This window comes from Dendrobates tinctorius, unplaced genomic scaffold (assembly GCF_039654945.1).
Source record: "Dendrobates tinctorius isolate UK_male_01 unplaced genomic scaffold, ASM3965494v1 ptg000501l, whole genome shotgun sequence".
Lineage (NCBI taxonomy): Eukaryota > Metazoa > Chordata > Amphibia > Anura > Dendrobatidae > Dendrobates > Dendrobates tinctorius.
In genome coordinates this window covers 546,294-573,051 of record NW_027362160.1, presented here as the reverse complement: position 1 = coordinate 573,051, position 26,758 = coordinate 546,294, and the positions used below count along the sequence as shown (strand labels likewise).

At 54.8% G+C, this 26,758-nt stretch overlaps 1 protein-coding gene across 3 annotated transcripts in view; it reads right to left on the bottom strand.

Moving 5' to 3' along the window:
- Positions 1-12,749: 12,749 nt before the first annotated feature.
- Positions 12,750-26,758, bottom strand: part of SLC29A1 (solute carrier family 29 member 1 (Augustine blood group)) — a 48,925-nt gene continuing 34,916 nt past the window's right edge. For all 3 annotated transcript variants that reach the window (XM_073564910.1, XM_073564913.1, XM_073564912.1), the window contains 10 exons: positions 23,339-23,565; positions 23,119-23,258; positions 22,011-22,145; positions 18,239-18,336; positions 17,842-17,935; positions 17,643-17,710; positions 17,364-17,472; positions 17,080-17,165; positions 16,432-16,631; positions 12,750-14,535 (listed from right to left, as the gene is read on the bottom strand). In XM_073564910.1, the coding sequence (XP_073421011.1) occupies positions 14,424-14,535; positions 16,432-16,631; positions 17,080-17,165; positions 17,364-17,472; positions 17,643-17,710; positions 17,842-17,935; positions 18,239-18,336; positions 22,011-22,145; positions 23,119-23,258; positions 23,339-23,565 (1,269 nt within the window). In that variant the 3' untranslated portion in view covers positions 12,750-14,423. The remainder of the gene's footprint in view (positions 14,536-16,431; positions 16,632-17,079; positions 17,166-17,363; positions 17,473-17,642; positions 17,711-17,841; positions 17,936-18,238; positions 18,337-22,010; positions 22,146-23,118; positions 23,259-23,338; positions 23,566-26,758) is intronic.

Sequence of the window (26,758 nt, the reverse complement as noted above, 5' to 3'; positions counted from 1 at the left end):
GCCATCTTGGCACTTACTGCCTCCGAACTCCTTAAACATTACTCTGTCTACCGCATAGTTCACTGTGACCCCATGTTTACAGAGAACCTGGACCATTTTCTCGGTCAGAGAGTGAGAGGAGTTCCTACCAGAATCACCTGACTCTTTGAGTCCAGCCGTCCCGATATCCCTTCCTGGTGTAGCATCACGGTACACACTTGCGGCCCGTCATCATTCGGAAAGAATATCCCACACTCTGGAAATGACATACACATACACTGCGGTACGCCAGACATACCCACTGAGCCAACCAGTGCTGTCATTCCTTCAAACTTGGCCCCTTTCTGGACCACCACCCCACTTTGGGTTGCCGCCCCCTCCCGGGACTCCACCCCTTTTTGGGTTACCACCCGGCATTGGGTCACCGCCCCCTTCTGGGACTCCACCCCCTTTCGGGATCTCCCCATGTCCGTTATACCGGTCTTCTCAGACCACAGTTCACACAACACAGTTTATGTCTTAACGATACCACACAAGTCCTTGTTGGCACCACCACAGCTCCTGCTGTCACCGATCACCGACACCACCGGCTGCTATTCACACACACAGCGGCTGGAGTCACTGCAGCTCCTGCTGCGCCGTCTTCGTGGACCCGCCGATCCACCGGAAGCCGCTTGTCACCTTCGTAACCCCGCCGAGTTACCGGAAGCCGCTTGTCACCTTCGTGACCCCACTGAGCCACATCAAGCCGCTTGTCACCTTCGTGACCCCACTGAGCCACATCAAGCCGCTTGTCACCTTCTTGACTCCCACTGAGCCACCGCCGGCTGAGTTGAGAAAAGAAGAAAAGAAAACACCACACAAAAAACTCACGTGTCCTGTCTGTGTGCTATTCAGGACGCACCGTCTCCGCCTGAGACCGTCCAACACACAGGGCGCAACGGGTGCTATTCAGGGAGCCGACCCTCTTTCCAGGGTTTCCCAACACACCGGCCTCACCAGGTCCAGGGGCTTAGCGGGTGCTATTCAGGACATCCGTCTCGGCCTGAGACTGCCCAACACTTACGCCTCACCAGGTCCAAGGTCATACCACATGCTCCAGGGATCTTCCCAACACTGACCCTCCAGGACCTTGCTCACTGAACCCTCCAGGAACACAGTCTTTACCACTGACCCAGGTCAGTACACCACGAACACCAGTCCGTTGCCTGTGTCGGCCACACAGGTTCTCGGGTACCTCTTATCCGCAGAGGCACCCTATAGCAATCACCAGTCTCTTGCTCACTGATCCCGGTCAGTACAACATGGTTTTCACGACCGCCACCTGCGCCATCGCGCAGGTTCTCGGACCCCTCTACAGCAGAGGTATCCTAGTAAACACCAGTCTCTTTCTCCTGAGGAAACGGCTGCACTGGGCTCACCGATCCGGACAGTGCCTTACTCACTAGGCCACCCCACGGTTCCAGAACCACAGCCGGGCAGTGGCTTCCTCGTCAGCCTTCCTGGCTCAGCGTTGCCAGCACTGCAACATGCACTTTTTGGAAACCGTTGCTCTTAGCAACCGACTTTGCAGTCCTCTTCCGTTGCTCCCAGCAACAAGGCTACAACATTGCCCAAAGCTTTCTCCACCAAATGTGAGGTAGCGCTGTCATCTACTGTAAGTAGGGGATTCTCGCTAGGCAGCGAACAAAAACCAGTTCCGGCACGGATTTTCCATCAAATCATACAGTCCGTGCGGTTTATTCACGCCTCATAAACCACAGCAGCAACAGAAAGTTCACCTAACAGCATTACCAGCATAGCGTCCATTATAATGCTTCACTCTTATTATCAATGTCCAGTACGCAGGCTCACTTAGCCTCACAATTATCTCACCCACCTCAGGGCTCCTCATGCGGCTGCAGCATTCCGCACACGTTCGTTCCATCCAGGGAACTCTCAGGCACACATCGCCATTGCTCCCAGCCACTTCACACGTGCTGTCAGGCAGGAAGTTCCATCTCTGCAGGACCTTCCACACTGGACCAACCAAGTCCCAGCATTCACCCCCATGTGACCTACCCTGGCCACATTATATGGTCCATAGCCACGCCCACCGGGTCACGTGACTATGACCTCATCACAGGTCCTTCAGGCATTCACATAGCCTTTTACAACAGGCGTTTTCAGACACACCCCTGGGTGGGTTTGTAGGTAACCGTCCCACCCAACTCCCAAGTTACCTAGAGACTTCTCCCTTATACCTTGAAATAACACCTCAGCAATACTATTGCTGATGAATACGCATAACTAAGTCTCCATCTCAAAGCCACCCCCTTTGAGATACACAACCATCCTTCAGGATTCTGCCACTCATCCTCTCCCTTGGAACCTCCACACACCGCCCCTTAGCGGACATAGTGGTTACTACACCACAATAGTTACCAACTTCTCTGGTTTTCTGAGACTTAGCTTGTTGTCTTTTTTTCCCTCCTCGGTGACCCATTCATAACACCGTACAACCTCGGGGACCGGACCCTGGTCTTGTGCTGTGAACTTGGGAAGGGTTCTGCTCTAACCCTAATGTTAAGGAGTGTGTTTAGGATGGCAAAAATAAAGAGAGCAACACGGAGTGGACCCTCTGGGTCACGGCTCCAGAGCCCCTGCGGACGAGCTGGACCAGATGGAGCCACCCCCTATACAGGGAGTGATAGGGGCAGGCCCACAAGGGATGGAACCGTGACAGCCGGAGCCAAAGGGACGACTGGGTGAGCACCAGGAGAACTAGGGTGGAGAGTCAGCAGAGCAGCGGTAGGAGCCAGAGGAACGCAGAGACTTGGAGGATGCGGAGCAGGTAGTGGCTGGAGGCTGCAAGAGAGAGAGAGGGTAAGAGAGTACACGAACAAGGAGGTCACAGGAGCGCAAGCACACAGAGAGGACGGCAGGGAAAACCAGAACCACCAGAGTGGCGAACCCAGAGAACGACAGCAGAAAAACCTAACTAAGCGGAGCAAGGTGATACAGGGTATGAAGGGCCTGAGAGCGTACTGAGCGCTGGCCAAAAGGACAGCAGCCCGGGAATGATACACAGGCGTCTTACCTGTGGAGACGCCTGCCAGAAATAGACGATGGGCGCCGCCATGTTGGGGACGGAGCCACCGCGTCACATGGTGCCGTCAGAGCGCCGGCCACAGGAGCGTGGGAGCGACGTCGGGGAGGCCGGAGGTCAGCAGCGGGGACACGCCGGGGAGTGGGTGCGCGCCGGGAGGTGCGCACAGGACCCTGCAGGTGAGTATCGTGGCGGCCGTGACAGTACCCCTCCCTCTACTCCCTCCTCTCCTAAGGTTGTCGAGAAATTGTTTCATGATCCGAGGAGCATTAATGTTTTCTCGAGGTTCCCAGGACCTCTCCTCAGGGCCGAAACCCTTCCAATCGACCAAAAAAAAAGTTCGACCTCTAACAGTCTTTGTGGCGAGTATATCCTTACCCTCAAAGGTATTATCAGAACTGCTGGGTTGGAAATTTTGCGAAGCAGTTGAGTGGTAGTGATTAAATACCGCAGGCTTGAGGAGGGATACATGAAAAACATTGGGAATTCTTAGCGAGGCAGGCAATTTTAATTTGTAGGCCACGTCATTGACGCGCCTTAGAATCTCAAAAGGACCGATGAAACGTGGACCCAACTTATAGGAAGGGACCTTTAGTCTGATATACCGTGAGGAAAGCCAGACCCTCCCCCCAGGAGAGTACGGAGGAGCATCTAAACGTCTCTTATCGGCGTAATCCTTCATTTTGCGACTGGCTCTCTCAAGGGCCTCCCTGGTGTCCCTCCAAATCTGGGAGAAATCTATCGACACAGCATGCGCCGCCGGTACACCCGAGGTGGGGGAAACGGGAAGGGGGATGCCGGGATGTTGTCCAAAAACCACAAAAAAGGGAGACTTGGTAGAGGCTTCACTGGGATGATTATTGTACGCGAATTCAGCCCACGGAAGAAGAGAAACCCAGTCATCTTGGTGTGCGTTGGAAAAATGCCGGAGGTAGGAAGTCAGGACTTGATTGACCCGTTCCACTTGTCCGTTTGACTGGGGATGATAGGCTGATGAAAAATCCAGAGTTATCTTCATCAATCCGCAGAGAGCTCGCCAGAATCGAGAGGTGAATTGGACTCCTCTGTCCGAGACAACGTGCCGAGGAAAGCCATGGAGACGGAAGACATGGAGCAAGAAAATCTTCGCCAACTCGGGGGCAGAAGGCAAACCAGACAATGGAACAAAGTGAGCCATCTTAGAAAACCGATCCACGACCACTAAGATAACCGATCTCGAGGACATTGGCAGATCGGTGATGAAGTCCATAGCTATGTGGGTCCAAGGAGTCGTGGGTATGGGTAATGGGTGTAGGAGCCCATAAGGTCGGGATCGAGGGACCTTGTTCCTGGCACACGAAGGACAGGAAGCGATGAAGTCCAAGTCGTCTTGGCGAAGCGATGGCCACCAATAGTGACGGGAGACGAGATAGAGAGTCTTCCTTACTCCAGCGTGTCCCGAGAATTTAGATGAGTGCCCCCAGCGTAAGACCCTAGCCTTGTCCCAACCTGGAACGAAGGTCTTACCGGGTGGTGGAGAAAGTACGCTTAGGGGAGCCACGGTGATAATCTTAGCTGGATTGATGATGTGCGCTGGATCATCCTCACTGTCCACAGGCGAAAAGGAACGAGATAGGGCGTCAGCCTTGATGTTCTTATTCCCTGGCCGGAAGTGGAGCTGAAAATCAAAGCGCCCGAAGAACAAAGACCATCTAGCTTGACGCGGGTTGAGTCTTTGGGCGGTCTGATCATAAGCCAAATTCTTATGATCCGTGAATATGGTAAACGGATGGACAGCTTCTTCAAGAAGATGGCGCCACTCTTCGAGGGCGAGTTTAATGGCCAGTAGTTCTCTGTCTCCGATAGCGTAATTACGTTCTGGGGCGGAGAAGACCTTGGAGAAGAACCCACATGTGACCACGCGTCCAGAGGAGGTCTTTTGTAGAAGAACGGCTCCTGCACCCACCGACGAGGCATCAACCTCCAGGAAAAATGACCTATTGGCATCTGGACGGTGGAGTACTGGAGACTTAGCGAATTCCTGCTTTAAATCTTTAAAAGCGGCTTCAGCCTCCGGCGGCCAGGAGTGGAGACTAACCCCTTTGCGAGTGAGAGCCGAGATAGGCTTGACTAGGGAGGAAAAATGCGGGATGAATTGCCTGTAAAAATTGTCGAAGCCCAAAAAACGCTGGATTGCCTTCACACCTTGGGGACGCGGCCACTTGAGAACGGCAGAGACCTTTTCAGGATCCATCTCCAAGCCAGTACTCGAAACGATGTAGCCAAGGAATGGTAGAGAGGACTGCTCAAAGAGGCATTTCTCCAACTTAGCAAACAGGTAATTCTCCCAGAGACGATGTAGAACTTGACGGACATCTCAGCGGTGGGTAGACAAGTCGGGAGAGAAAATCAAGATGTCGTCCAGATAGACCACTACACAGACATAGAGGAGATCTCGAAAGATGTCGTTGACGAGTTCTTGGAATACTGCAGAAGCGTTGCAAAGTCCAAATGGCATTACTAAGTACTCGTAATGCCCGTCCCGTGTGTTGAATGCGGTCTTCCATTCATCCCCGGCCCGTATACGAACTAGATTGTAGGTTCCTCGCAGGTCCAGCTTGGTGAAGACTCGTGCTCCTCTCAAGCGATCGAAGAGTTCAGGAATCAATGGAAGCGGGTACTTGTTTTTTACCGTGATGCGGTTAAGACCCCGATAATCAATACACGGACGAAGAGACCCGTCCTTCTTCACAAAAAAGAAGCCTGCTCCAGCAGGCGAGGATGATTTTCGAATGAAGCCTTTGGCTAGGTTCTCTTGGATGTACTCCGACATAGCCTGCGTCTCGGCTAAAGAGAGAGGAAAAATTCTGCCGCGGGGTGGAGTGGCACCAGGAATGAGCTCGATAGGGCAGTCATAGGGTCGGTGAGGTGGAAGAACCTCAGCCTCCCTCTTGTCGAAGACATCTGCGTAGACCCGATATGCGGGCGGCAAACTGGAGGAATCAGGGAGGAGACGGGGACCACCTACGGTATGCACCGGCTGCAGACACCGAGACCAACAAGAGTCCCCCAACACAAAACATTGCCGTTACACCAATCTAAAGTGGGTTCATGAAGTCGCAACCAGGGAAGTCCAAGGAGAATAGGATGAGAGATACCGGCTAAAACAAAAAACGAGATTTTCTCCTTGTGCAAGGCGCCAATCTGAAGCTCGACCTCGTGCGTAACTAACTTAACGGTCTCTTGCAAGGGATTCCCGTCTGCAGATGCAAGGACTTGGGGACTCTCAAGGGCCTTCACAGGGACCGAAAATTTGGAAACTACATCGAGTCTAATAAAATTCCCAGCGGTGCCCGAATCCACGTAGGCTGCTAAGGAGACCCGCTTGCCACCCACATGCAATAGGACAGATAGGGAAAGGGGTTGAGAGGAATCATGCACACCTAGGGAGGCCTCTCTTACCTGACCTAGGCGGAGAAGTTTTCCGGACGATCCGGGCAGGTACGGAGCAAATGAGACCCGCTACCACAATAGAAACATAGGCCGTGAGAACTTCTCTCCTTGCATCGCTGTTCGGAGAGTTTCAAGCGATCTACTTGCATAGGCTCGGGTCCTGATGCAGGGGGAAAAGCCCTAGACCGAGGACTGGGTGGTCTGCGAGGAGACGGCAGCGGGCGCACGAGTCTTCTCTCACGAGCTCGTTCCTGGAACCACAGATCGATTCGGGTCGCCAAAGAGATTAGATCCTCAAGAGCCGTGGGAGTGTCGCGGCCTGCCAACTCGTCCTTTATACGACCCGAAAGCCCCCTCCAAAAAGCTCCTACCAAAGCCTCATTGTTCCAACCCAAATAGGACGACAGAGTCCGGAATTGGATGGCATATTGCCCCACGGTTAGGGACCCCTGGCATAAACTGAACAGAGACTCAGTGGTGGAGGCGAGACGACCTGGCTCGTCGAATACGCGACGAAAAGTGTGTCCAAAAAATATGACAAATGGGCAACCAGGGGGTCATCACGCTCCCAGAGGGGGTTTACCCATGCCAAAGCGTCCCCCTCGAGGTGGGAGATTATGAAGGCCACTTTAGAGCGATCCGTGGGGTATGCCTGAGGCTGCAACTCGAAGTGGAGACGACACTGGTTCAGGAAACCTCGGCATAGTTTAGTGTCGCCGTTATAGCGGGGTGGTTTGGCCAACCGCGGTAGGGGATGAGGACTAGTACCTGGAGGAGGAGCAGCCGCGGCTGCCTGGAGCGCGAGTAAGCGGCCATCAACCGAAGCCATGTAGCTGAGGATGTGACTTTGTGCGTCCCGCTGCTGCGCTAACTCTTGCTGTAAGCCGGCCAGCTGGGCCGCATTACCAGGATCAGAGGTTTGGAGGGCGGAGAGGCGCGCGTCCATCGATTTCATAAAGGACATTATGCGCGTTTGATTCTCTCGTAAAAAAAAAGTAACTCCTTCTGAGTAGCCGTGACTCCAGCGGGGTCCATGGCCTGTGTATCTGTTACGGAGTGTGTTTAGGATGGCAAAAATAAGGAGAGCAACACGGAGTGGACCCTCTGGGTCACGGCTCCAGAGCCCCTGCGGACGAGCTGGACCAGGTGGAGCCATCCCTTATACAGGGAGTGTTAGGGGCAGGCCCACAAGGGATGGAGCCGTGACAGCCGGAGCCAAAGGGACGACTGAGTGAGCACCAGGAGAACTAGGGTGGAGAGTCAGCGGAGCAGCGGTACGGGAGACAGCGGTAGGAGCCAGAGGAACGCAGAGACTTGGAGGATGCGGAGCAGGTAGTGGCTGGAGGCTGCAAGAGAGAGAGGGTAAGAGAGTACACGAACAAGGAGGTCACAGGAGCGCAAGCACACAGAGAGGACGGCGGGGAAAACCAGAACCGCCAGAGTGGCGAACCCAGAGAACGACAGCAGAAAAACCTAACTAAGCGGAGCAAGGTGATACAGGGTATGAAGGGCCTGAGAGCGTACTGAGCACTGGCCAAAAGGACAGCAGCCCGGGAACGATACACAGGCGTCTTACCTGGGGAGACGCCTGCCAGAAATAGACGATGGGTGCCGCCATGTTGGGGGCGGAGCCACCGCGTCACATGGTGCCGTCAGAGCGCCGGCCACAGGAGTGTGGGAGCGACGTCGGGGAGGCCAGAGGTCAGCAGCGGGGACGCGCCGGGGAGCGGGTGCGCGCCGGGAGGTGCGCACAGGACCCTGCAGGTGAGTATCGTGGCGGCCATGACACCTAATCCTTAGTCCTCCTCTCCTCACGTTCCGTACAAATCCTTTCCTTCCTATGGAGAGAGTCAGGCTTTCTATCAATGTCCCTTTCCAGTGCCAGCGGACCCAGGTCACGGAGGTCGGCTGCAGCACTTCCTTCATCCGTCCCACTCCGGGGATCTTCACTCACTGACTCCCTGAGTCAGACTGACTAAATCCTAAACTCTTCCTGCTCTTTTGAGTGTAAAACTAAACTCCACCCACCTCCCAGCACGATTCGTGTTCCAAGCAGGGAGCCACCAATGGGTGCTTTGCTACACTACTTTGTGGTGTGGGGTGCAGGTGTTGGAGCGTGGTCAGGAGTCTCCACCTTACCTGAATGGTGGGGTACCACACCTCAGGAGGAGGTGCAGTACCTCTGGTGACTGAACCCTCAGGGGCGCCACATCCACAATACAAAGAACGGGAAGATATACGCCTGTTTCGTGGACTTTAAAAAGGCCTTTGATTCGGTGTGGCACCCAGGCTTATTCCTGAAACTGCTGGAGAGCGGAATAGGAGGAAAGACCTATGATGTTATCAAAAGCTCCTACACCGAGAACCTCTGCAGTGTGAGTGTGAACGGCAGAAGAACGGCTTATTTCCAGCAGAGCCGGGGAGTCAGACAAGGCTGCAGCCTAAGCCCAACGCTCTTCAACATTTAGGCTATGTGCACACGTTGCGGATTCCATTGTGGATTTTTCTGCAAGGATTTTGCTAAATCCGCAGGTAAAATGACCTGCGTTTTACCTGCTGATTTAGTACAGATTTACTGCAGATTTTGTGTGGATTCCTATAATGGAGCAGGTGTAAAACGCTGTGGAATCTGCACGAAGAATTGACATGCTGGCGAATGGCAGGCACTGTCCTGAATAAGGATCGTGCCTCTGACTGTAGAGCCCCCATGGATTTGTTGAGAAGTGAACTCCGTGCAGTGCCTCCCCCTCCCACTACTCCCCCCTGGTGATGCCATAATTAGGACGCCCCACTGACCAACGGAAGGAGAGGAAGGGGCGTCCGGCCACACTCTCAGGGGTTAAATTCAGGTGCTGGGGTGGGGGTCTTTCTCTTTCCTCTCCGGCTGATATCGAGGAGCTTTTGTGGATGGGTTGAACAGAAGCTTTTGACCAGGACTCTAGACGGCAAGCAAGATAACTCACCTCCTGAAGATGCAAGTGAAACGAGAGATTACAGAAATCTACAGACTAAAGGGGGTTTTACACACAGTGATATCGCTATAGGGGGTTTTACACTAAGCAATATCGCTAGCAATATCGCTAAAACGTCACTGGTTTTGTGACGTTATAGCGATATTGCTAGCGATATCGCTATGTGTGATACTTACCAGCGACCAGCTCCCCCGCTGCTCATCGCTGATCGCGCGAGAATGTCCGGCGCCATTTCTCGTCGGGCGCTTCCTGTTGAGACTTCCTGCTGTGACGACGAGCGACGCTGGACGCGGGTGGGAGGACGCAGGATCGCTGTGTGTGAAAGGTAAGTATCGTGCGCTGCGTCGCTGCTGCATCGCTGTGAGATCTTCCTGTGTGGCAGCTCACTAGCGATCATTTAGCGATGCACCAGCGATCCTGACCGGGTCGGATCGCTGGTTGGATCGCTGGTGCATCGCTAAATGTAAAAGGGCCTTATGTGTGATACCTCCGACCGGCTCCCCCGCTGTCCATCGCTGATCGCGCGAGATCGGGCGGCTCCATTTCTCGTCGGGCGCTTCCTGCTGTGTGAGACGAGCGACGCTGGACGCGGGCGGGAGGACGCCGGGATCGCGGTGTGTGAAGGGTATCGTCCGCTGCATCGCTGTGAGATCTGCCTGTGACAGCTCACTAGCGATCCTGACCGGGTCGGATCGCTGGTGCATCGCTAAATGTAAAGTGGCCTTAACCCTATGTGCTTCCGTGTCGTGATTTGCATTATCCACATTGCATGACCTTAGAGCCTGCTACCATCCTTTGCTCGGTGTCCTCCATCCTGGCTGGCGTGCTGCTGCTATGTCACATTGTTCTTAGGATTTTCTTCAATAAAAATATCGTTTCTTTGAAGTGCATGGTGGGATCTCGGCTTTGGCCTTCGTTTAGTTCTCAGGGACTAGTTGTAGCCACATGGTCGCACTGCCCCATTCACCTTCTGGACTATTATACTCTTTACACATTGCGTGAAACGTGTTTTGTAAGCGGGGACCCGTCGGAGTGAGAATCTACTTTTGTGTCTGATTATTCTGACCGGGCATATGGGGCCGTCTAGCGCCTTGACCAGGACCCACGACCCTCTACCGGTGGGGTCACATTTGGATTTCCGCACTCTATGCGTCGCTGCATATGACGAGGTCCTCATTGATTAACCCTACTGATGCGGTTTTTGACCGCGGCACCCGCTCTCTAATGCGCAGCGCCCTGAAGAATGTGATTGTGGACGCCGTAGATGTTGGGGTTGACCCGTACTGTGACCTGCACACCGCTCTAGAGCCTGTGATAATATCGTGTAACAGAGCGGCGACACTCCTGCCTGGGTTGGAGCCTTTTCCAGCCTTGCTTGATGAGAAAATATTTAGTTACATCAGCCCATCCCACTAGCTGAAAGAAAAAGGCTGCTCCCGATAAATGACGCCGCGCTGATGTGTCCGACGCGCCTCGACGCCTGAGCTGGTTCAGTTCTGCCACCACGTCGCATCTCGCCCGATCACACGTATCGCCTGCCTCCCGTTAACTAGCGAGCGCCACTCCTCCCATGCCTTACCATAAACCTGCCGGGTAGCCGATGTCACTGAGGCGCGGCACCGGAAGTCCGCAGGCCGGAAGTAGGCGGGCCCTGTCTAGGGCACCTGGACGTGCGGCCCGCGCATGGTGCCGGCGGCCACAGCGCCCTTGGGGATCGGGCCAGGAGCAGCGGCAGACGCGGCGGCTTGGTATCGCTGAGTCACTGGTCACCGCCCACATGAAAACACTTCGGCAGGCGGGAGGACCGCACTGAGCCCCTGCCCGCCGAATCAGAGGGGCACCGGAGGAAGCAGGGGCAGCCCCGGATGACTGGCCAGCAGGAGGTGAGTGTAAAGCAGGCGGCACGGGGAGGAATACAGGGGGAGCGTGCCACCGGATGGCTAACGGGGCCAGAGAGGCCGGGCCCTGGGGGACACAGAGGAGGCCTGCGTTACTGGAAGAGATGGAGCCTCGGGGCGTAAAGGAGGCCTGCGGCCCAGGAGAATTGAGCCCTGGGGGATATAGGGGAGGCCTGCGGCGAAGTTAGGGGGTCGTGAGAGGGCACAGTGAGGCGAGCGCTCAGGCCGGTCATAAGGGCTTGTACCCACTGCTCACCTTCCTGTGCCGCAGGCCTCATTCAACGCTTCAGACACAGCTGCGGGGAAGACCCTGGAGGTCCTCAAGACAAAAGCTTCGAAGGGTCAGCCCAACCCTAGGCACCTGAATTTAACCCCTGAGGGTGTGGCCGGACGCCCCTTCCTTTGTTCCCGTTGGTCAGTTGGGTGTCCCAGTTATGGAATCACCTGGGGAGTGGCAGGAGGGGGGAATTGGGCGCTGCACAGAGTTTCTTTCTAGCTTGTTATCTAGGGGCTCCGCAGTCAGAGGCACATTCCCTATGTTATGAGCGGTGGAACGCACTAAATAAAATTATAATAAAGTGCGTTCACCGCTCGGGGTCCACCGTGCGGTGGATGGAGTAACCGCTAAAAGAGGCAGGGCACTCAGGCGGAGATGTGCACAGGGTTTTAGCTGCACCCAGTGCACTGAAGCAGACTATATGCACAGAGCTGCCAACAAAAACCTAAATACCGCGGAGTCTGTACAGGGTCACAGTCTTCAGCGATGTGGACACGGTATTAGGTCACAGAAATAGCCTTAACCACCAGGACGATCCCCTACAGACCTACCGCAGAAAATAGGATGCGGGACGTCACAACTGCGAGCGCCCGAACATTAATTTTGCGGATTTTTCTGCGGTTTTGGCTTCTTCCATGCGCTTTGAAACCGCTGCGGAAAAAAAACGCATCAAAACCGCGCAAAAACCGCCGCGAAAAAATAGGTGCGGTTTCTGGGAAGGGAGTCAGGTTTTCAAGCAGAAATTTTCTGCTACGTGTGCACTTAGTCTTAGTGGCCGTCCCCCAGTCTTGACCTCCGGGTCCCACCTCTGACTACATTTCCGGTTTAACCCTTACCTCCTCTCCCTTCCTGTTTATGAACCCCAGCTTGTTCGTGACCCGCACCCTCAGGGGACGCTGTGTGGGGGCTCCTCGCAGGGGTCAGTGGGTGGTACCATGAATTAGCCCGTGCGGATGGGAGCGGAGGACCAGTGACAGCTGTAACTCCAGCTCAGGGTCTGAAATCCACCGCCTATTAATCATGCGCTCGCTAGGTCTATCCCCCATGCTTTACACTGCCGCTCTGCTACATATAAGAACACAGGATTGTAAATAAGAAACAAATGTAGATTATTGTTTTATGAATTCTTGACTCAAATTCTGTTAGTTCCACAAAAAACAAACATTGTTCAGGTTTTTTTTTCACAGATTAGAAATAAAATGTAAAATAAACTTTACTAAAAAATCATAAAACCATCTAAATATTATCAGTGGAAGTCACTGCGATCCGCAAAGGCAGGCCCCTCCCACTGTAAACGCTCTACTGACTCCATGGGGGAGGGGCTACCAAGCCAAAACAATGCACGACCAATCACCAGCCAGCATGTTGCCCACAGGCACTGAAGAGGGGACAACGGGCAGAATGCGCTCTGGGTGTTTACTGCAGGCACAGCCCCGGGGCCACAAGTAGTGTTTACTGCAGGCACAGCCCCGGGGCCACATGTAGTGTTTACTGCAGGCACAGCCCCGGGGCCACATGTAGTGTTTACTGCAGGCACAGCCCCGGGGCCACATGTAGTGTTTACTGCAGGCACAGCCCCGGGGCCACATGTAGTGTTTACTGCAGGCACAGCCCCGAGGCCACATGTAGTGTTTACTGCAGACATAGCCCCGGGGCCACATGTAGTGTTTACTGTAGGCACAGCCCCAGGGCCACATGTAGTGTTTACTGCAGGCACAGCCCCGGGGCCACATGTAGTGCTTACTGGAGGCACAGCCCCAGGGCCACAAGTGAGGATAACTGCAGGCACAGCCCTGGGGCCACATGTAGAGTTTACTGGAGGCACAGCCTCGGGGGCCACATGTAGAGTTTACTGCAGGCACAACCCCGGGGCCACGTGTAGAGTTTACTGCAGGCACAGCCCCGAGGCTACGTGTAGAGTTTACTGGAGGCACAGCCCCGAGGCCACGTGTAGAGTTTACTGGAGGCACAGCCCCGAGGCCACGTGTAGAGTTTACTGGAGGCACAGCCCCGAGGCCACGTGTAGAGTTTACTGGAGGCACAGCCCCGGGGCCACGTGTAGAGTTTACTGGAGGCACAGCCCCGAGGCCATGTGTAGAGTTTACTGCAGGCACAGCCCCGAGGCCACGTGTAGAGTTTACTGCAGGCACAGCCACGGGGCCACGTGTAGAGTTTACTGGAGGCACAGCCCCAAGGCCACGTGTAGAGTTTACTGCAGGCACAGCCCCGGGGCCACATGTAGAGTTTACGACAGGCACAGCCCCAGGGCCACATGTAGAGTTTACTGGAGGCACAGGCCCGGGGCCACATGTAGAGTTTACTGCAGGCACAGCCCCAGGGCCACATGTAGAGTTAACTAAAATCTCAGTCCCAAGGCCATGAATAGGGTTTGCTGCACACTCGGTCCAGGGTCACATTTAGCGTTCGCTTCAGGCAGGGGCTCAGGTCAAGAATGAAGCATGCTGAAGGCACAGCCCCAGGACCACCAGTAGGGTTTGGTGGAGGTACAGCCCCAGGGCCACCGTGAAAGGAGGAAGTCTTCACCACCTGCAATAAGAGCAACGTTATGCCCTTGGTCGTGTTGTGCAGTTTTGGCCCCTCTATCTGGGGGCCCACAGCAAGAAATGCACTTTCACTGATACATTAGGGATAACAGAGAGGAAAGCGGCAGCAGTGCAGGAGCAGCCAGACATGATATATAAAGGGCGACTCCGCAGAGAGTCACATGGCGAGCACTGAGTACACGCGAGGTAGCACAGGACTCCGCAGGGGAGGACTCAGACCAGGATCCGCAGCAGGAAAGAGAATCCAGCACCAAGCGCTAGCCCCAGCGACAGGAAGAACGCCATGATGGCGCCGGCGGTCTCAGCCTCATGGACATTCACCTTCCTGCAGGGACAAGAGAGGAACGTGAGATGAGCAACAAGGCGGACAGATGAAAGCATCACGTATGGCCGAGCACCAGCTCCAGAGAGCGGGGACAGAGAACTACCCCCAGAGAAGGACAGAGAGCGCCCCCCACTGCCACCCCCAGAGAATGAGGACAGAGAGCACCTCCCACCGCCACCCCCCAGAGAATGACCACAGACAGCGCCCCCCCACCGCCACCCCCAGAGAATGACCACAGAGAGTGCCCCCCACCGCCACCCCCAGAGAAAGAGGACAGAGAGCGCCCCCCACCGCCACCCCCCAAAGAGGACAGAGAGCGCCCCCCACCGCCACCCCCCAAAGAATGACCACAGAGAGCGCCCCCCACCGCCACCCCCCAAAGAATGACCACAGAGAGCGCCCCCCACCGCCACCCCCCAGAGAATGACCACAGAGAGCGCCCCCCACCGCCACCCCCCAGAGAATGACCACAGAGAGCGCCCCCCACCGCCACCCCCCAGAGAATGACCACAGAGAGCGCCCCCCACCGCCACCCCCAGAGAAAGAGGACAGAGAGCGCCCCCCACCGCCACCCCCAGAGAAAGAGGACAGAGAGCGCCCCCCACCGCCACCCCCAGAGAAAGAGGACAGAGAGCGCCCCCCACCGCCACCCCCAGAGAAAGAGGACAGAGAGCGCCCCCCACCGCCACCCCCAGAGAAAGAGGACAGAGAGCGCCCCCCACCGCCACCCCCAGAGAAAGAGGACAGAGAGCGCCCCCCACCGCCACCCCCCAAAGAGGACAGAGAGCGCCCCCCACCGCCACCCCCCAGAGAATGACCACAGAGAGCGCCCCCCACCGCCACCCCCAGAGAATGACCACAGAGAGCGCCCCCCACCGCCACCCCCAGAGAAAGAGGACAGAGAGCGCCCCCCACTGCCACCCCCAGAGAAAGAGGACAGAGAGCGCCCCCCACCGCCACCCCCAGAGAAAGAGGACAGAGAGCGCCACCCCCAGAGAAAGAGGACAGAGAGCGCCCCCCACCGTCACCCCCAGAGAATGACCACAGAGAGTGCCCCCCACCGCCACCCCCAGAGAAAGAGGACAGAGAGCGCCCCCCACCGCCACCCCCAGAGAAAGAGGACAGAGAGCGCCCCCCACTGCCACCCCCAGAGAAAGAGGACAGAGAGCGCCCCCCACCGCCACCCCCAGAGAATGACCACAGAGAGTGCCCCCCACCGCCACCCCCAGAGAAAGAGGACAGAGAGCGCCCCCCACCGTCACCCCCAGAGAATGACCACAGAGAGTGCCCCCCACCGCCACCCCCAGAGAAAGAGGACAGAGAGCGCCCCCCCACCGCCACCCCCAGAGAAAGAGGACAGAGAGCGCCCCCCACTGCCACCCCCAGAGAATGAGGACAGAGAGCGCCCCCCACTGCCACCCCCAGAGAATGAGGACAGAGAGCGCCCCCCACCGCCACCCCCAGAGAATGGGGACAGAGAGCGCCCCCCACCGCCACCCCCAGAGAATGACCACAGAGAGTGCCCCCCACCGCCACCCCCAGAGAATGAGGACAGAGAGCACCCCCCACTGCGACCGCCAGAGAATGACCACAGAGAGCGCCCCCCACTGCCACCCCCAGAGAATGAGGACAGAGAGCGCCCCCCACTGCCACCCCCAGAGAATGACCAGAGAGCACCCCCCACTGCCACCGCCAGAGAATGAGGACAGAGAGCGCCCCCCCAACAGAGAATGAGGACAGAGAGCGCCCCCCCAACAGAGAATGAGGACAGAGAGCGCCCCCCCAACAGAGAATGAGGACAGAGCGCCCCCCCAACAGAGAATGAGGACAGAGAGCGCCCCCCCAGGTCACCTATAAGGGCACAAAGTGACAGATTTAGGAAGCGGGTGAACTTACTTGGGGCCGAAGCACATGCAGAGACTGGCCAGGTAGCCGTTGGACAAGGCGAACAGCACCATGATACAGATGTACCAGGCGTCGTGGGCCAGGAGGACGGGCAGATAACTGCGAGGCGCCACGTTACACAGCATAAAGAGTGGCAGGAAGAGCAGGCGGACGGCCACCAGGACTGGCAGCAGCTTACTGTCCTTACCGGGCTGTGGGAACACAGAGGCTGTCACTACACAAAGCCGCCAGCAGAGGTCAGCAACAGCCAACATCTGCAGAGAATTCCACCTTATAACAGGGTGATGGATCCTACAGATAACACCACTGACCTCTCTGCAGAGCATCGCTCCTCCACCTGACAGACACATAGTGATATATCCTGCAGATTATTACACCACTGACCTCCTGCAGAGCATCGCTCCTCCACCTCCTGAGATACATAGCGATATATCCTGCAGATTATTACACCACTGACCTCTCTGCAGAGCATCGCTCCTCCACCTCCTGAGATACATAGCGATATATCCTGCAGATTATTACACCACTGACCTCCCTGCAGAGCATCGCTCCTCCACCTCCTGACAGATACAGTGATATATCCTGCAGATTATTACACCACTGACCTCCTGCAGAGCATCGCTCCTCCCTCATACTTACCCACATGACGAGGGTGGTCAGGCTCCGTCCAGCCCAATCGAAAAGGTTAAAGAGCAGAAAACACGACACCGGGATGAAGTATTTCCCTGTGAACAGCAGACCGAGGTCACTTGGGGATTATCAGGGACCCCAACCTCTGCTGCTGATGCTGGTTGGGGGTCTTACACTACACAGGTCACATGACCGGGGAGCGCTCGCACCCCTCTATACTGTATGGAGACAGGTGATTATAGATTACAATAGCACATCCCACCTGTCTATAGCCCCTCCCCCTTTGCGCTTACCCCACTCAGAGTCGCCGGCGATGGTGGACTTGACATCTGCGGTGACGGACGGGAAGATCCCGATGGTGACGGTGAAGACGAGGCAGACGGAGAGCGCCAGCACCCAGATCTAGAGCCGGAGACGGGCCGTTATGTGGGGAGACGGGCCGTTATGTGGGGAGACGGGCCGGGCCTGGGAAGGGACGGGGCCTGTAATGGGACGGGGCCAGTGAAGGGACAAGGCCAGGGAAGGGACGGGGCCAGGGAAGGGACGGGGCCAGGGACATGGCCAACACTCACCTTCTTCAGGATCCCGATGATAGACTGTTTCTCACTCGTCCGGACCCCGGACTCTGCCCTGAAGTCACCTGATGGAGGCAAGAACATTATATATCTCTGGGACAGAAACCTACCCCTCCCACGTTACAGGCTAGTGCAACTCCCCCACCCCTGCCCATTAACCCCTCCCATGCCCTCCTGCGGGCTCTCCTCTACTCACCCGCCTGCAGCAGGTCCTTCTTCAGCTCCACGTCGTTGGCGCTGCTAATGGCGCTGCTCCTCAGATTCTCCACGGTGTAAAACTGGTAGAACTCCTGCAATGAGGTGGGATGTGAGTATCGGACCGGGGACCCCCGCACATGTGGGACTTGTCTAATAAACCAGTTAAAAGGCCTCTGCTTGTTGTCAGGGACAGAAATGGAGGCCGAGAACTCGTCCTAACCTCAGTGTGGATGGAGCAGAGGATGCTGGGAGCACATTACAGATTCATGTGATCGATGTGCTGCAGTGTAAAGCATCTGCACTGCGATACTGTAACGAGGTCATCAGCTGTGATCAGGACAGGGTCCAGCTTCACCCTATAATCTCCAGGACGATATAAAGCCCCCGACACTCACCAGTTTATTGAGCGCCAAGTAGGAGAGGAGAGCGAGGAGGATGACGGCGCAGGCCGTGATAAAGTATCCGAACGCACTGTCCTCCAGCGCCGAGCCACCTACGGGAACGGAGAACGCCGTGTTACAGCACTGCCCCGCGGAGGGATTACACCGGGGGAGGAGGGGATTATTATAACACCCTGGGAAGGGATTATACCGGGAGAGGAAGGGATTATTATAACACCCCACCGAGGGATACCGGGAGAGGAAGGGATTATTATAACACCCCATGGAGGGATTATACCGGGAGAGGAGGGGATTATTATAACACCCCATGGAGGGATTATACCGGGAGAGGAGGGGATTATTATAACACCCCACCGAGGGATTATACCGGGAGAGGAAGGGATTATTATAACACCCCACGGAGGGATTATACCGGGAGAGGAGGGGATTATTATAACACCCCATGGAGGGATTATACCGGGAGAGGAGGGGATTATTATAACACCCCATGGAGGGATTATACCGGGAGAGGAGGGGATTATTATAACACCCCACCGAGGGATTATACCGGGAGAGGAAGGGATTATTATAACACCCCACCGAGGGATTATACCGGGAGAGGAGGGGATTATTATAACACCCCACCGAGGGATTATACCGGGAGAGGAGGGGATTATTATAACACCCCACCGAGGGATTATACCGGGAGAGGAGGGGATTATTATAACACCCCACCGAGGGATTATACCGGGAGAGGAGGGGATTATTATAACACCCCACCGAGGGATTATACCGGGAGAGGAGGGGATTATTATAACACCCCACCGAGGGATTATACCGGGAGAGGAAGGGATTATTATAACACCCCACGGAGGGATTATACCGGGAGTGGAAGGGATTATTATAACACCCCATGGAGGGATTATACCGAGAGAGGAGGGATTATAACACCCCACTGTGGGATTATACCGGGAGAGGAAGGGATTATTATAACACCCCATGGAGGGATTATGCCAGGAGAAGAGGGGACTATTATAACACCCCACAGAGGGATTATACCGGGAGAGGAAGGGATTATTATAACACCCCATGGAGGGATTATACCGGGAGAGGAGGGGATTATTATAACACCTCGCTGAGAGATTATACCAGGGGGATGAGGGGATTATTATAACACCCTGCGAAGGGATTATACCGAGAGAGAAGGGGATTATTATAACACCCCACAGAGGGATTATACCGGGAGAGGAGGGGATTATTATAACACCCTATGGAGGGATTATGCCAGGAGAAGAGGGGACTATTATAACACCCCACAGAGGGATTATACCTGGGGATGAGGGGATTATTATAACACCCGTGGAGGGATTATACCGGGGGAGGAGGGGATTATTATAACACCCCACAGAGGGATTATACCGGGAGAGGAGGGGATTATTATAACACCCCATGGAGGGATTATACCGGGAGAAGAGGGGACTATTATAACACCCCACAGAGGGATTATACCGGGAGAGGAGGGGATTATTATAAAACCCCACCGAGGGATTATACCGGCAGAGGAAGGGATTATTATAACACCTTACGGAGGGATTATACCAGGATACCAGGAAAGGAAGGGATTATTATAACACCCCACAGAGGGATTATACCAGGAGAGGAAGGGATTATTATAACACCCCACAGAGGGATTATTATAACACCTCACGGAGGGATTATACCAGGAGAGGAAGGGATTATTATAACATCCCACAGAGGGATTATTATAACACCTCGCGGAGGGATTATACAGAGAGAGGAGGGGATTATTATAACACCCCACCAAGGGATTATACCGGGGGGAGGAGGGGGATTATTATAACACCTCGCGGAGGGATTATACCGGGAGAGGAAGGGATTATTATAACACCGCGCGGAGAGATTATACCGGGGGGAGGAGGGGATTATTATAACACCCCACAGAGGGATTATATCGGGAGAGGAGGGGAATATTATAACACCCCATGGAGGGATTATACCAGGAGAAGAGGGGATTATTATAACACCCCACAGAGGGATTATACCTGGGGATGAGGGGATTATTCTAACACCCCGTAGAGGGATTATATCATGAGAGGAGGGGATTATTATAACACCCCATTGAGGGATTATACCGGGAGAGGAGGGGATTATTATAAAACCCTGCAAAGGGATTATACCGAGAGAGGAGGGGATTATTATAAAACCCTGCAAAGGGATTATACCGAGAGAGGAGGGGATTATTATAACACCCCACCGAGGGATTATACAGGGAGAGGAAGGGATTATTATAACACCTCGCGGAGGGATTATACCAGGAGAGGAATGGATTATTATAACACCCCACAGAGGGATTATACCGGGGGAGGAGGGGATTATTCTAACACCCCGTAGAGGGATTATATCATGAGAGGAGGGGATTATTATAACACCCCATTGAGGGATTATACCGGGAGAGGAGGGGATTATTATAAAACCCTGCAAAGGGATTATACCGAGAGAGGAGGGGATTATTATAACACCCCACCGAGGAATTATACAGGGAGAGGAAGGGATTATTATAACACCTCGCGGAGGGATTATACCAGGAGAGGAAGGGATTATTATAACACCCCACAGAGGGATTATACCAGGAGAGGAAGGGATTATTATAACACCCCACAGAGGGATTATACCGGGAGAGGAGTGGATTATTATAACACCCCACAGAGGGATTATACCGGGGGAGGAGGGGATTATAACACCTCGCGGAGGGATTATACCGGGAGAGGAGGGGATTATTGTAACACCCCGTGGAGGGATTATACCGGGGGGAGGAAGGGATTATTATAACACCCCACAGAGGGATTATACCGGGGGAGGAAGGGATTATTATAACACCTCGCGGAGGGATTATACCGGGAGAGGAGGGGATTATTATAACACCCCGTGGAGGGATTATACCGGGGGGAGGAGGGGATTATTCTAACACCCCACAGAGGGATTATACCGGGGGAGGAGAGGATTATTATAACACCCCACGGAGGGATTATACCGGGGGAAGAGGGGATTATTATAACACCCCGTGAAGGGATTATACCGGGGGAGGAGGGGATTATTCTAACACCCCACGGAGGGATTAAACCGGGAGACGAGGGGATTATTCTAACACCCGATGGAGGGATTATATCGGGGGGAGGATGGATTATACTGGGGAGGAGGGGATTATTATAACATCCCACGGTGGGATTATACCAGGGATTATTATAACACCCTGTGGAGGGATTATACCAGGGAAGGAGGGGAGTATTATAACACCCCGTGGAGGGATTATACCGGGGGAGGAGGGATTATACCGGGGGAGGCGGGGATTATTAAACATCCCACGGAGGGATTATTATAACACGCCGTGGAGGGATTATACCGGGGGAGGAGGGGATTATTACAACACCCCACGGAGGGATTATACCGGGGGAAGAGGGGATTATTATAACACCCCATGGAGGGATTATATCGGGGGAGGAGGGATTATACCAGGGATTATCATAACACCCCGTGGAGGGATTATATCGGGGGAGGAGGGGATTATAACATCCCACGGAGGAATTATACCAGGGAAGGAGGGGATTATTATAACACCCCACAGAGGGATTATACCAGTGATTATTTTAACACCCAGCGGAGGGATTATACCAGGGAAGGGGAGGATTATTATAACATCCCATGGAGGGATTACACAGGGGGGGGGGGTCGATTTAGTTCCTGCAGATGATTGGTGGTCCATACTTACTGGCCAATGCACAGATCATGGAGAACGCAGCAAAGGTTCCCGCCAGCCCCTGACCGCTCATTATCGGAGCTGTGTAACTTGCTGGGAAGAGAGCAGCCAATCCAAAGAGACTGCCCTGGAGCAGAGCGCCAAACGCTGTGGAGAGACCCGAGGGGTCAGTGATGGACACCTGCTCCTCCCACCTCTCTCCACAACTCTCCTCCCCACCTCCATCCTCTCCCCACAATTGCACTCCCCCATGGCAATCCCCTCCTTCTCCTACCTGCACACCTCCCCTCCTTCTCTCCACCTCCGGCTCCCCTCCTCCGCTTCCTCCTAGCCGGCACCCCTCCCCCACTCTCCTCCACCTCCCAACATCCCCTCCTCCGCTTCCTTCCTTCTCCCCTCCTGCTCCCCACCTCCCCTCCTTCTCCCTGACCTCGATCCCCCACCTCCAGCTCCCTTCCTCCTAGCCGGCACCCCTCCCCCACCTCCACTCCTTCTCCCCACCTGCTCCTCACCTCCCCTCCTTCTCCCCACCTCCCCTCGACCCCCCACCTCCAGCTCCCTTCCTCCTAGCCGGCACCCCTCCCCCACTCTCCTCCACCTCCCAACATCCCCTCCTCCGCTTCCTTCCTTCTCCCCTCCTGCTCCCCACCTCCCCTCCTTCTCCCTGACCTCGATCCCCCACCTCCAGCTCCCTTCCTCCTAGCCGGCACCCCTCCCCCACCTCCACTCCTTCTCCCCACCTGCTCCTCACCTCCCCTCCTTCTCCCCACCTCCCCTCGACCCCCCACCTCCCTTCCTCCTAGCCGGCACCCCTCCCCCACTCTCCTCCACCTCCCAACATCTCTTCCTCCGCTTCCTTCCTGCTCCCCACCTCCCCTCCTGCTCCTCACCTCCCCTCCTTCTCCCCACCTCCCCTCGGCCCCCCACCTCCAGCTCCCTTCCTCCTAGCCGGCACCCCTCCCCCACCTCCCAACATCCCTTCCTCCGCTTCCTTCCTGCTCCTCACCTCCCCTCCTGTTCCTCACCTCCCTACCTCCCCTCGATCCCCCACCTCCAGCTCCCTTCCTTCTCCCCACCCCTTCTCCCCCACCTCCGGCTCCCCACCCCCCACATCACTCACAGTTGATGAAGACGATCTTTATCATAGTTAGGGTGAAGAAAGTGGCCGGTGAGAACTCGATCTTCACAAATATGGCGGTCAGCAGGAAGACCAGGAAGATGGCGGCCAGGCTGCCGGCGATACGAATGTTCTGGGAGATTCTGGCCAGAAGAAAGCAGCGGTCAGAGAGGATGCGGCGCGGCGCGGCCCCAGCTGTTATACTCGTGTATCCGCCACTCACCGGCGGTGCAGGATGGAGTTCAGGCAGGTGAAGGCGAGCAGCGGTAGCATGGCGCACAGCGTCATCACATTATTGAACTTGCTCTGCAGTTGGGTCCGCGGCGGCTCCAGAAATCTCATCCCGGTGTCATTACCCAGCGAGACGTTGAATGGGGCAGAGTCACCACCGGCGTCCTCATCAGGGGCCGATCTGTCACTGGGGGGCTCAGCCAGACGACTGGTGAAATACTGGAGAGAGGACAACACTGCTGCTATACCGCCAGTGACCAGCAGGGCGAGGCCGCACCGCAGCCACACAGCCAACACACACCAGACTAACAGCTTTCTGCTTTATCTGAAATTATTCACATTTATTCTTTTTGACCACACGTGATTATTAGAAATCATTTGTAAACACTGACACGTATATCTAATATATCACTTTTTATAACACAGTTTAGTAATTTTTCCAGCACTTTACATGATTTTTCTTTTAAATAGGAGAAATATATTATTTATATTTTTTTTATATATCCATATCCTATAGGATGAGATTGAATATTTATTTCCCTTAGGATTATGTCAGTTTTATATATGTGTAAATATGAGTTCATACAAGTTTTCTATAGAATGGATGGGCTGGAGAGAACGTGATGGAGGGTGCAGTATATAAGTCAACCACTAGGGTGTGGTATAGAGCACTCCAATGACGCGTTACTATGACAACGCTGCCCCGCCCTGATGTGCCGAGCAGTGGCTCGTGGGTAACGTGACGTCAGACACCGACGTTCACAGGGGCCGCGCCGCACAGGTACCGCACCGGGGTGGGGGCAACAGGAGGGGTATACAAGGCCAGTAACCAGTCATGGCACACCCCTCCAGAAGAAGCAGCAACGCGGATATAGCGTACATATACCGCCACATTCCCATACAAGGACGGATGGAGACAGTGGCGTAGCAACTGTTTGTGGCACCGGAGGCGGTCTAAAAATTTGCCGCCCCTTTGGTCGTTGATAATTCGGAAGCATCCGAAGAGCCCACACTACACTCAAAGATCTAATTTTTAGTCTGCTACTAACTCTGCTGTTATTTCTAAATTTCTAGACTTTCATCTTCTTGCAGTTCTCTCTATGTATGTATTCGCTTGATGATGCTGGATGAAGACCTAATGGCTTTTTTTAATACTAATTTTTAATAATGTGACAGAAAAAAAAACAGAAAGTACAAATTATTTTGGCGGACAGGGGGCGGACACTGACAGCTTGGGGTCCCTGTGCAAGAAATGTGTCCGGGCCCCCCTCCTTTTATGGCGTCAAAGCTACGTGTGTGTATATATACATATATATATAGATTATTGATGTTATATAGCCACACACACACACAGGTATATATTACATAGTCTCCTTTATTATGTATATCCCAATCCCCCACACCCCTCATTGTCCTCCTCCCCTCACATCCCATTATTGTCCTCTCCCCCACCTCCATCATTTTCTTCTCCACCACTATCTTTGCTTTCTCCCCCCACCACTCCCATCATTGCCCATTCCACCACCTCCATCATTTCCTCCTCCTCCACCACCCCCATTTATTGCCCTTTCCACCACCACCATCATTGCATTCTCACCCACAACCCCATCATTGCCCTCTCGACCATCACCCCATCATTGTCTTCTCCCCATCACTGCCTTCTCCATCACCCCATCACTGCCTTCTCCCCATCACTCCCATCATTGCCTGCTCCATCACCCCATCACTCCCATCATTGTCTGCTCCATCACCCCATCATTGCCTGCTCCATCACCCCCATCATTGCCTGCTCCATCACGCCATCACTCCCATCATTGCCTCCTCCATCACCCCATCACTGCCTTCTCCATCACCCCATCACTGCCTTCTCCATCACCCCCATCATTGCCTGCTCCATCACCCCATCACTCCCATCATTGCCTTCTCCATCACCCCATCACTGCCTTCTCCATCACCCCATCACTGCCTTCTCCATCACCCCATCACTGCCTTCTCCATCACCCCCATCATTGCCTGCTCCATCACCCCCATCACTCCCATCATTGTCTGCTCCATCACTGCCTGCTCCATCACTCCCATAATTGTCTGCTCCATCACCCCATCATTGCCTGCTCCATCACCCCCATCACTGCCTGCTCCATCACCCCCATCATTGTCTGCTCCATCACCCCATCACTGCCTGCTCCATCACCCCATCATTGTCTGCTCCATCACCCCATCACTGCCTGCTCCATCACCCCATCAATGTCTGCTCCATCACCCCATCAATGTCTGCTCCATCACCCCATCATTGTCTGCTCCATCACCCCATCATTGTCTGCTCCATCACCCCATCACTGCCTGCTCCATCACCCCATCATTGTCTGCTCCATCACCCCATCACTGCCTGCTCCATCACCCCATCATTGTCTGCTCCATCACCCCATCACTGCCTGCTCCATCACCCCCATCACTGCCTGCTCCATCACCCCCATCACTGCCTGCTCCATCACCCCCATCACTGCCTTCTCCATCACCCCCATCATTGTCTGCTCCTTCACCCCATCACTGCCTTCTAGACCATCACTCCCATCACTGCCTGCTCCATCATACACACAGACATACACACAGAGACATACATACATACACACATACATACACACAAGACACCACCTCTCTCCTCTCACCTGTCCGCAGCATCGCCAGCGCTTCCTCCCTCACACAGCAGCGGCCGCTGAATGATGACGTCATTCAGCGGCGCTCCTCTGTGTGAAACAGGAAGCGCGGCCTCCGGGCAGGAAGCAGGACGGACCCTTGCCGCTCCGTTCCTGCTATTCACTATTGCAGGCAGTGGAGCTGCCGTGATCGCATCGCTCCCTGCCCCCCGCTGCACTGCACTGCAGGGTGGAATTGCTGCTGCCGCGCCGCCCCCACACACATGCCGCCTGGGGCGGACCGCCCCCCCCCCCCCCCCCCACGCTACGCCAGTGGATGGAGAACAATCCTGCATTTATAAAGACTTGTCCAGTGTTACGGCCACTTACGTGAAGGCACCGCGCGTCATCTCATCACGTGCCGCCTCCTAATCTACATCTTTTACGGATTATTGTGGCTAATAAACATTTCTTCGTTTTCTTCAGAGGTCTCCGAGCTTTTGTGATAGGATAACGTAATTGCTGTTCAGGAGACTTAGTACAGGGTCGGCCATTTATAAAGATGGATCCAACATGGCTGACTTCAAAACGGCCGCCATGGTCACCACCCATCTGAAGAAGTTTCCCCCGTCCCATATACTAATGAGCCACAAACAGGACGTTGATCTCACCAACCAATCCCATTACTTAGGAGTGTCCATATACATGGCCCAAAATAAATAAAACCTATCTATCCTGGACCCACAGTTACCTCTATGATAGGCGAAGCCCTCGTGGCT